Raw genomic sequence first — 10,949 nt, 5'->3', positions numbered from 1 at the left:
CGTGTCTGATGGTACCTGCTCTCAGACCCTTGTACCTTCTGCCCAATAAGATAAAGGGAGAAGAGAGAATGTCTGGGGTAGGAAGGGTCTTTGATTCTGCCGGCTGCTTTATTGAGGCAACAGGTGAAATCTATGGATGAGAGGCTCGTTTTCATTCAGTGCTCATCTAAAGTTACACAAATTGCAAAAGGAATCCCTGCCAGTGCTTTCTCACCCTGTATCAAGACATTTATAAATAACTCCTCTCTGAGATCTGCAGCTGCTGGCTCTTGCTGTCCGTGTACTAACTCATCCCCAGACCACATCCTCTCTGTTGTTTCATCAGTCTATACACCTGGAACAAAAGTCTGCCGCTCTACAAGCGCTTACGCTCACTCCGCCCCCATGTCAGTTTGTCCAGGAACTAAGCCATTTGCAATCTAACACTAATAACTGGTTACAAAACAATTGCTCTGACTAATTGCAAGTCAAGTACTGCCAGTTCAGGACCAGATGCTGTGGTTCTTCACAGCCATATGGAGTGGATAAGGGTCGATGAAATGAACAAAACACTAAAGGTTTCACTTCATGTCTTCAACCTCCCACTGTTGAGTCACCTGATTGAAGAGGACTTCACTTCCAAGAATCAATATTCCTTAGTACTCATGGAAAGAAAACAGCAACAAATATTCCTTGGAAGATTTCAAAACTTTTATTGTCAAATCTTGTATTTTACAGAGAGTTTCACAAACTTAAGTTCTGTCGCTGCTTTTAAATGAAAACGTTTCTTGTACAACTTATCACACCATAAACCTTAAGTAAAATACATTATTAAAATAAATATTAAGAACATTAAACAAATAATGGAAAAATATATTTACAAAATATTACAGAATTATTTGCATGAAAATAATAGTGACATTATGATTTGAATAGATTGGAACAGATGTTATTAAGTAAAACTTGGAAATTATGTCACAATTATTGTACAAGTCTTTAGCTATTAAATTATTTTTTTGATGTAAAGGCTGAAGACACAAGAGTCTGATAATGAAAGTTTAACAATTACATCATATTCACAGACAAAACATCAGTCCAACATGAAACATACTGAAGACACTGGGGTATAAATTCAATAACATGGCCAATCAGGCAAGATCCTACTTGGTGGCGGTTGCGTGCCAGGGAGGAGGGCGCCTCATACCTCATCAGAATAAATCAGGAAAGCCACAAGGGCCGATTCAGTGCCCTGATGTATTTTGCCAGCCGGGGCTTTTGTCCGTGCTATGAGGATTATGAATTGAGGGACTAGGAAGACAGCGATGGAGGGGAAATGCAAGTTGAGGGTACCTTCATTGGGCCTTGAAGCCAGAAGAATCATCCTCAAAAGGCAGTGAGCTGGAGATTTAGGATTTTTTTCCTCTGATTGACCTGAGTGATTTCTCTACAGATTACTGATTAAACAAGTGAGGTTCTTTTCATGCTACCTCCAGTAGCAGCCAAAAAGACTTCAACCAATTTAGTATGCCCCCTAATTGGTGTGCCATAACTAAATTGGTCATTACTATCCATAAAACAGGGCCCAATGTTGACTTTAGACCCCACTGCTACAGCATGTCTAAACTGAACATTTGAATATGACTTAACTGAAAGCTTCCTTCCCTTGACACAAGATTTACAATTTTAAGTAACACACTTTATTTTACTAAAATGGAGATTTCAATGTTCAAATTCCACCCCACCCTCCACAGTGTAGATGTTGCTTGTTTACTATGAAACTGAGCCTCAGAAACAAGATGTTGCTCAGGCTCTCAGACCCATTCTTCCATTAGTTAGAAATCATGGCTGATTTTTATCTCAACTCTATTTAACCACCTTGGCCCCATGACCCTTACCTAAAAGAAATTGGTCAACTGCTGTCATAATACTGAATTGAGACCAGCTTCTTCTTTAAATTTCTTCTTTGCACAATCTGAAAAGGGCTGCTAAAATAGGTACAGTTGGTAGGGTGTGGTGGCAGTTCAATTAAAACAAGCACTCTCCTTCAAGAGAAAACTGATCACATATTGTCAACCCTAGCTGGGTATTCAACAAACCATACCATGTACCATCTCATCACAAAGACACCCAATTTTAACCAAAGCCTAATATCACACATGCTTTAATAATGCAAGCAGAAAGCTTTAATCTTGTAATTAGGTTCCCTCCTTGCTTTTAATTCAACAAACATTTCATAGGTTGAGTGACCTGGGGCTTTTCTCTGTGGAGCGAAGGAGGATGAGCAGTGGTTTGATAGACATGTACAAGATGATAAGAGGAATAGATTGATTGGACAGTCAAAGATTTTATCCCCCAGGTCTGAAATGGCTAATGAGGGGGCATAATTTTCAGATTACTGAGGAAAGTATAGGGGGAGGGGACACATTGAAAGTAGGCTCTCTCTCCCCCCCCCCCCCCCCCACAGTGGCAGGTGCATGGAACGCCTGTCAGGGATGGTGGTGGAGACAGATACATTAGGGACATTTAAGAGACTCTTAGGGGCATATGGAGGTTGTTGGAGGGAAGGATTAGGGTTAAAAGGTCAGCATGACATTGTTTTAAATTCCATGTCCTATATATAATATCGCAGTCGAGAGATTGTTTCTGCTTATGAGGGTGAGCATTATAACAGTCACTGATGGTTCACTGAGAAGTTCAGGAGAACTTTATGTGGAACTTGGGAGTGGTTGAGGTGAATACTTGTGGAGAGAAGGAGAAAGGAATGAAGGATATGCTGACACAAGATGGAATAGGAGGAGGCTTCTGTGTGGGACCAAAGCATCACAACGATCCATTTGTGGTCAATAACTTGCTTCTGTTCCATATAATGATCTCCAAGAAACACAAAATGGCATCATAAGATTCTTGATTGGTCAGGGCATGAAGGGATAAAGGGCAGAGGGGAGGCAGGAGATTGGGGCTGACAGGGAAAATGGATCAGCCATGATGAAATGGCAGAGACTCAATGGGCCAAATGGCCTAATTCTGCTCCTATATCTTAGGGTCTGATAAAACCATGGGGAGATCCTTATTCAGACCCACCCCACAGGAGAAGAGGTAATGCTCATAAGTTAGCTTATCTAGGCTCAGAAGGTTGAGCAAAACAAGTGGGAGAGGGAACTGGGAACAAACCCATTGCAAAAAGCTTTTTCTCCCATTTTCAAAAGAGGCACAATTTAACTTAGAATGTGCAAAGCAAGGATGCTCATGGAAATTTCAACTGTGATTGTGAAGGAAAACTGAATAAACAGAGGGCACAACATTTGTTATTCAAAATAGCCCTGGAACAATGCAAAAGAGAAAGAGCCTTTGATGCGGTTTGATCATCCCTAGAAGGCAGGGGCATTCTGGACCCTCCAGCACAGAAAGGGATTGGACTGGGCTCAAATGAACAACTTGCCAGGCACAAATACTAGGGCCAGACAGTTAACGAATTACATCTTCACAAATACAGAGACCTTGCATTTATTTTGCGCCTTTCACAACCTTGCGCTATCCCAGGTGACTTCCAGCCACTGAACTGCTTTTGAACTGTCATCACCAGTTGGAATTAAGAAATGCAAATGGCAATTTATGCACAGCAAATTCCCACAAACGCCAGTGTGACAAAAAAAATAATAGTTTTACTGACACTGCTTGGAGGGACATACACTCAGAGGCCTCTTTATTAAGTACACCTGCATGTTGATGCAAATGTCCATTCAGCCAATCTTGTGGCAGCAGCTCAATGCATAAAAACGTGCAGACATGGTCAAGAGGTTCAGTTGCTGTTCAGGCCAAACATCAGAATGAGGAAGGAATGTGATCTGAGTGACTTTGACCATTTGGTGGCAGATGGGGTATCTTAGAAACTGCTGATCTCCTGAGGTTTTCACACATAAGTCTCTAGAGTTTACAGAGAATGACGCAAAAAAACAAAAAAAAAATCCAATGAGTGGCAAATCTGTGGCTGAAAATGCCTTGTTCTTGGGAGAGATCAGAGGAGAATAGCCAGATTGATCCTAGCTGACAGGAAGGTGACAGTAACTCAGGTAACTACGTGTTACAACAGTGGAGTGCAGAAGAGCATCTCTGAATGCGCAACACGTCGCACCTTGAAGTGGACGGGCTACAGCAGCAGAACACCACACCGGGTTCCACTCCTGTACCTAATATAGTGGCCACAGAGTGAATATCAGCCAGGATAACTCTGTAGCCCTTTTAAAGAATGCCACCCACTCATCTACACAGAGCTCTATTCTCCTGGATGAGCAATTTAGAATTTGTACTCAAGTCTCTGAGGTGGGATTTGGCCCTGCAATGTCTGGATATGCTCATAGTCCCACAGTTAAAGATCACCTCCTGGGTCTTTCTGACATTGTCTATAAGGTTACTCTGGGTGTCCCTAAACAGAGAAACACTCTGAAATTTTGTGCCAACACTTGCAGTAAGAGGGCACCAGCTTCGGTTTTGAGTTTCTTTCAAAAAAAAAGTTGGGATTAGTTGCTTGTGTGACCTTCTATTAGACCATCTCAAAAGGTCAGAGTATAAACATAATGGAGCAGAACTCGCTTCTCGGGTTAGCTGTACTCAACAGGATGTGACTGCCCTTCAGTCCAAGCATTGTTTGGTGTTGCTGCTTGGCTTCCTTTCCTTTCAGCCGAGCCCGTGCTGTTTTTAGACTGTTGCATCTGACGTTGGCACCCACTTAACATCCCCCCACCCCCCGCTCCCAAACCATCTTACTTACTCTGTCTTAACTGTGCTCAAGTTGTGAAAGATTCTGGTTGAAAACCTGACAGCCTCCACACATGTATCAACAACATATAGCTTTTCAACATAACCAGTGTCTGCAAGCCTTTGCGGTTGTAGAATTACCAAGAAACTATTTAGAGATCAGTATTCAGTGAGGCAATCAGTTTGGACCTGCAGTAAAAGGCTACTTAACAAGTCTCTTCAATTGCTATTCCTTTTAACCATCCGGTCCCATAGGATTTAAGAATTTATTATGTTTCTACCTGCTGATTGAAACCAACGAAACAGTTCTAAGACCCTTGTGAAATCCCATCAGATCAGTTCTATTATGTGAGCCAAAACAACAAATTTGAATGACAAATTTTAAGCATTAATGCTGTGCTGGGGGGCAGGGGTGGAATTCAATTATAGGCAAAGTCTAGTGGATTCTTTTTCTGGTCACCTTTGGGATACAAGTGGCTGCAGGCATTTTCTTCATGACAATAACCATGAGGGGTGGCAGAGTCCTGGAGTGCTACGGCTGACCTCATTACACTGGGGGCTAGGCAAATGGGAAAATCACCCCAGGAATTTCATGTGGTTTTGTCCTTCACTGAACCTTTCCACACAAGGTGTACCCCTGACATTCTATCAAGCTAAGTCAACAAAGGCCTTGCATTTTCAAAAAAAAACAACTCCCAACAATCACGTGACATCCTGAAGGGACAGTGGAGCATTGAAGAGTGTTGCCATTGTTGTAATGCTGTAAACACAGCCACCAGTTTGCAGACAGCAAGCTCCCACACAAGCCAGAGATGATCAGATAATCTATTTTTTTAATAAAATGAGGCAGGGAAAGCATTAGCCAGGAGAAATCCCTTGTGCTGAAATAGCTTAATGGGATTTTTTCCCTACTAGCATGAAACAGGACATAGTTTAACATTTCTCAACACAAGACGACCAGACAGTGCTTTCAGAATGTCTAGGCTGTCACGAATTATATTCTTTCCCTCTTCCAATTTTGCACTAACTTCATGTTTATTATGTTGTTTATGTTCCACATTTGCAGGTATAATATTAATTTATGTTTATCCTTCTCTTATAACGTACACTGCTGCTGCAAAAAGCTGATTTTAATGACACTTAATGACATATACCCTGGGCATGTATGCCTATAACAATAAACTTGAACTCTGCCTTAAATCCACAGTTTTCTGATAAGTCAGAGATCACAGACAAAGGTTTGACTGTGGAGCTCCCACAGATGAATAGTTCTCACCACTTAAAGAAAACATGAAAACTGGCCTTTTGGGTGGCCTATGATTCTAGGTTGGAAGTGGGAGATGGGGGAGAGGGTCTGTCAATATTAGTGGCATACCTTTCTGCTGTCATTCTCCAGTTAAACTGTTATAACACCTCAACCCCTGACTTACACTCCACTGAATACTACGGGGGGGGGGGGGGGGGAAGAGAAACAAATCAGCACTACCATCTCCAAAAGCGAAAAGATTTATAAATGAAATTTGGGAAACAGCTGTGTTATTCTAGCAAAACGTGATATCAAAGAGCGTTGCCTATGAGACTTTGCTGTGTAGATTTTTACCCTTGATGCAGCTGAGACAGGAGAAATTAGCTTTGTCACCTGGACACCAAAACATAGTGAAATGTCTCATTTTGCATCAAATCAGCGAGGACTGTGCTAGGCGTACCGCAAATGTCACCACTCTTCCAGCGCCAACATAGCACGCCCAGAACTCACTAACCCTAACCCGTACGTGTTTGGAATGTGGGGGGGGGGGGGGGACCCAAGAATGTACAGTGCAGGCAGACGAGCAGATGGAATCAAACGCCAATCTTATAGCTGGTGCTGGCTGCTGTGCTAAAGTTAAAAGGGTGGCGCTGTGAGGATTTGCTGTGTCCAGTTTTACCGTGACACAGCTGAAGTTTGATCGCATTGGAATGGCAGTGGGTACACCACAGCTAGTTGGGCATCTTAGGCCACAGTGTGGAAAGACTGGACTCAGACTGGGAAAAGAAGTCTGTGGACTTGGGCCTGGCTTTAAGCCACTAATTCGGACATTCAAACCCCCCCCAGTTGGTTGAATAACTCAGAGGGTGCCATTTGACACCCACAGAGACTTTGTGGAACCCTTTCCTTCCCTGCAGCCGCACCCCACCAAAAAAAATGCAGCCAAAGCTGCAGCCAGTTGGAAGCAGTTATTCCCTCCTTACTTCTTTGACCAAGCACCCTCCCAAACTTCACCCACTTCTGATTTGCGCCACTGAAAGCGTGCTGGCAGCTCTGCGAAGTCATCCTGAGATACACTTGGCAATGGCCAGTGGGAGAACGGGCCAAATGGCCCCATTTTGCTCCTAATAAAGGGGACCTAGGAGTCGTGAGAGGACAAAAGCAACCGGTGTGCTGTGACCACTGAATATCAAGTTCCTTTACCACAAGCAGAACTGAGAGCGAGGTCAGAACAGCCAGAAACCTCATGACAGACTGTTCACAGCTCACCAAACAATGGCGCTGTAATGGAAAGAGCTTAAAGGTCAGAGTCACACCCACCCTCAAAATTCAACACAATAAAAAAAAACGTGGATATCAAGCAGTTTAAAATGGCAAGAGCCAAGCTCGGTAGATGAACTTCTTTGTATGTGGGCTGGAGCTCAGGTGAGGTCACGGCCGACTCCCAGGCTACTCACTGGGTAGTTTGTGTTCAGTGAGAGCTCGGATGCCCGATCTCTGTGCGACAAAGGCAGTGGCAATGGTGGCAGTGTTGGGATTGGGGCCAAAACGTGGGTCCGTTTCGCCGTCCTGCTCTTTGGGATGCCGCGAGGCCACTCATTTCCCGCACTTGAGCGACACTGCTACCGCCTTACCCAAGAGGAGGGAGAGCAATCACAGGGTGAAGCAGCATGGACACCCATCAACCCCTCAAACATTGATCCCAACCTCTCTTCTTTCCACAGAACCCCATAGCTCTTCACTACTTCCACTGCCTCAGAAGGTAGAAGGGACTGCAAAATGTTAGAATGAAAGCTTGTGCTTCCAAAGGAAAAGTGTGGAGAAAGCACAAACGACCACTGCAGTCTATCCAACTTATCCCAAAGTTCAAAAGCCATTAAACGTGTCTCTTACCCTCCCCTCAGTCACATCCTTTGGCACAGATACTGTCCAGCTCACGGTTGAACTTACTGATCCTGTGCAGCTCCAGTTCTTGCACCCAGTCTGTAAGACTTCTGGTGGCAACAATTAGCGTTGAGAGTAGAAAATTTAATAAATAAATGCTCAGGCACTTCACCTACAAATGGCTTTCCTCCTCCTCCACAGACCGGTTGAGTCCTGGGATATACTTGAGCAGTCTCTTCCGCAGGCTCTTCCTCCTGGGCTTCCTTGGAAATGTCCCAAAGGCAGCTTGGTTGTTGCATTTCTCCCAGGAGGTGGAGGAGCCATTGTGACCAACCCTGGCGCTCACACTCCGTGTCAGTGGTTTCTTGGCAAGGACCACCTCGTTGCTGTGAGTGCTGTGGCTGTCTTCGCTGCTCATCTCTAAGGGGTCAAAGACACAAGTCTGATAAATGGGCTCGTCATTGCACTCCATGGTACTGGTGCTGCTGTGGGTACTGCCACTGGAGTGGCTCTGTCTTTGGGCCCCTGGACTGGAGTAGAGGCCTTGACCATAAAGGCTGGCTCTGACCGATTCGAAAACGTCATAAACACTTGGATCTTTTGACACGACCCCTGGAAAGAGGGCACAAACACCAGGTGGTAAGGTCGACAGACTAGAAGGCTTGCCACACTTAAGCTTCCAATCAGGCTCCAAAACACTGGCATCCTTTTACCCGAGTGCCTTCCACTCACGCCACTAAATCCAGCGCTTTGGGTGGCAGCCTGACAGATTCTGCCACCGGAATGAAGCAGCAAAATTTAGCATCATAAGAGCAAAGGGGAAGATTATAAAAGATCACAAAAGGCCTGAAATAATCAAATAAACATGTAACTTGTCAGTGTTAACTACCAGGACATAATCAGACTAGTCCTCCTCTGTCAAGTTTAACCACAACAAGGGACGGGTAGGAACTGCAATAGGTCCTCACCACATGTAGATCCTCATTTGGCAGAAAGCAGCAAGTCCCAATGTAGTGCCCTTGGCACCTACCCCAAACACTTCAGGAGGAAACGTCACCTTCCGCCTTGCAAACCTCCACTGCCCCAGGGACTCGCCAGTGAGTCAGCCACTGTGCTCGTCCGGCATAGTGACCGTCGGGTCTGGACCCGGCAGAGCCAGAGGCTCGGGAGCTGGAACCTTGCCTGCAAAGAATTCAATCCGTCTGCCGGATATTACTTGGGTCTGCTTTGCATGAAAAATAGAGTGGAAGCAGTCAACAGGAGGCATGGCATGGGATGCTAATCTCTGGTACCAAATGAAAGAGAGTGATTGCCAGGGTTGGGTTTGAAGAGGAGGAACAGAGGACTGTCCCCGCCACTTAAACACTTCTACATTACTGCAGACAGCCACCTGTATTGGGCAATTTGCCAACACCGCAGGCGCTGGTGGCAAAGGCAGTCAATGCGTGATAAGCGCGGCAATGCTTTGCGGACGGTTCGAGCAGCTGTTCGCGCTTTGTTGTGATGCGGCTGCGCTCTTCTGTAGGCGACCTCCCCCCACCCCCACCAAATCTCCAACCGCACATGCTCTCTCCCCCTTCTCGTTACTATGGGCTGTGGGACGAATTTCTGGGAAATGTTTCTGGCCACATCACTGCTGTGCACAGTGGGCACACTGCACCAACCCACCACAAGCCACAGACAATGGCTGTCCACAATCTCACCATGTGTGTATGCATTTGTCTAAAGGCAAATGCACATTACACCCATCCTGACCGACAGACCTAATGGATAAATGTGAGGAACTATAAACTGGACATCCCAGGCAAAAACTCAATCCTATCAGGCTGAGTGCCAAAATGACCCCACTTCACACCCTTTATTTTACAACCAGGGTTGTGCTTGCTGCCTCTTGGTTAAAATTGGGATTAAAGCAAAGTTGATCAGAAAATCCTCACACTATCCGACTCGAGCTACAGTTACCAATAGAATCAGCTCCTAGTGCCTGGCCTCACCGAGGAGGTGTTCACCTACCATGCACCAGTCTTTGTTCCTGGGCCATTAGGGATCTGTACTCCTCCCACTTCTCCTGCAGTGTTTGCTGGCAAAGAACAATAAAACATCTCACATGAGGGCAAAAAAAATAAGCTTGCTACAAATGCAACACTAATTCACCTCCCAATCTACCCCACTGCGCCTCCTTGCATTGTATCTGTCGCCTCTCACTACATCTTCTCTGGAAGTGCAACACCGTTTTCCTCGTTATCAGCCCGAATGGAACGCAAACACAAGCTTTCCACTGCATCTCCGCACCAACAGCAATCGGTGAGCAGGTCACCATAGAGAGCCACGAGGTGAATAAGGATGGAGGACGGGGAACAGTGGGGTGGAGAGAACGGGGGAGGGATGCTGAGGTTCTTCAAATGGACGTGACAGCTCTGGCAAAAGGCATCTTCAAGGAATCAAAGAATGGGAAGAGGCCCCTCTACAAACTATGCCCAATCATGATTTATCATGGAGTCTACCTGGTCTACTTATTACCTCTGGTGTTCAGAGAGGTGAGACATGGAGAAGTGGGATGTTGAAATGATCTCGGCTTTTCTGCCATTAGGCTTTGTCACTACCCAGTCTCCGACTAGCTCAAGGGATGGACTTAAGGGCATCACACTGGCACACAAGGTTCCTGACACCAAAGTTTCCTTGTGCATCATTGTACCTGCATTGTGATGCTGTTCCATGGGCAAGTCAGTGTGGCTGGGTCACAGAACCAGGTTCTGGTAGGATGTTGGAGGACCTATTAGAAGGTGGGCCTGTTTCTCAGTCATCTCTACATTGTGCATAGAATGGCACTGAAGAGGTGAGATCCAACAATCACTGACCTTGGAAGATCTAAGCACTTTCAAGATCAAGAGGGAAAGAACTTCTTGAGATCTGATTAGAAATCAAAACAAACTCTACGTCCTCTCGCCATACAATTTTACCACCCTCAACCGCACACGTACTAATTCAGGTCTTCCTCTAACCCTGCTAATGCCAAATAAATACTTCATTCTGGATCCCTTCGTCTCCAGAATTTGCCCTCGTCTCAAGTCCTGCTGGAAATGTG

The 10,949-nt window shown here is 45.2% G+C and overlaps 1 protein-coding gene across 2 annotated transcripts in view; it reads right to left on the bottom strand.

The window, feature by feature from the left end:
* Positions 1-685: 685 nt before the first annotated feature.
* The window catches only part of tamalin (trafficking regulator and scaffold protein tamalin), a 35,477-nt gene continuing 25,213 nt past the window's right edge, over positions 686-10,949 (bottom strand). Inside the window, exons 7-8 of one of the 2 annotated variants that reach the window (XM_059956142.1) lie at positions 9,878-9,944; positions 686-8,476 (exon numbers count right to left, since the gene is read on the bottom strand). In XM_059956142.1, coding sequence (XP_059812125.1) covers positions 8,037-8,476; positions 9,878-9,944 — 507 coding nt within the window. In that variant the 3' untranslated portion in view covers positions 686-8,036. The remainder of the gene's footprint in view (positions 8,477-9,877; positions 9,945-10,949) is intronic. The other variant, XM_059956143.1, reaches the window with a different exon arrangement.

This window comes from Hypanus sabinus, chromosome X1 (assembly GCF_030144855.1).
Source record: "Hypanus sabinus isolate sHypSab1 chromosome X1, sHypSab1.hap1, whole genome shotgun sequence".
NCBI classification, from domain to species: Eukaryota; Metazoa; Chordata; class Chondrichthyes; order Myliobatiformes; family Dasyatidae; genus Hypanus; species Hypanus sabinus.
This window is presented reverse-complemented; position numbering and strand designations above follow the sequence as displayed.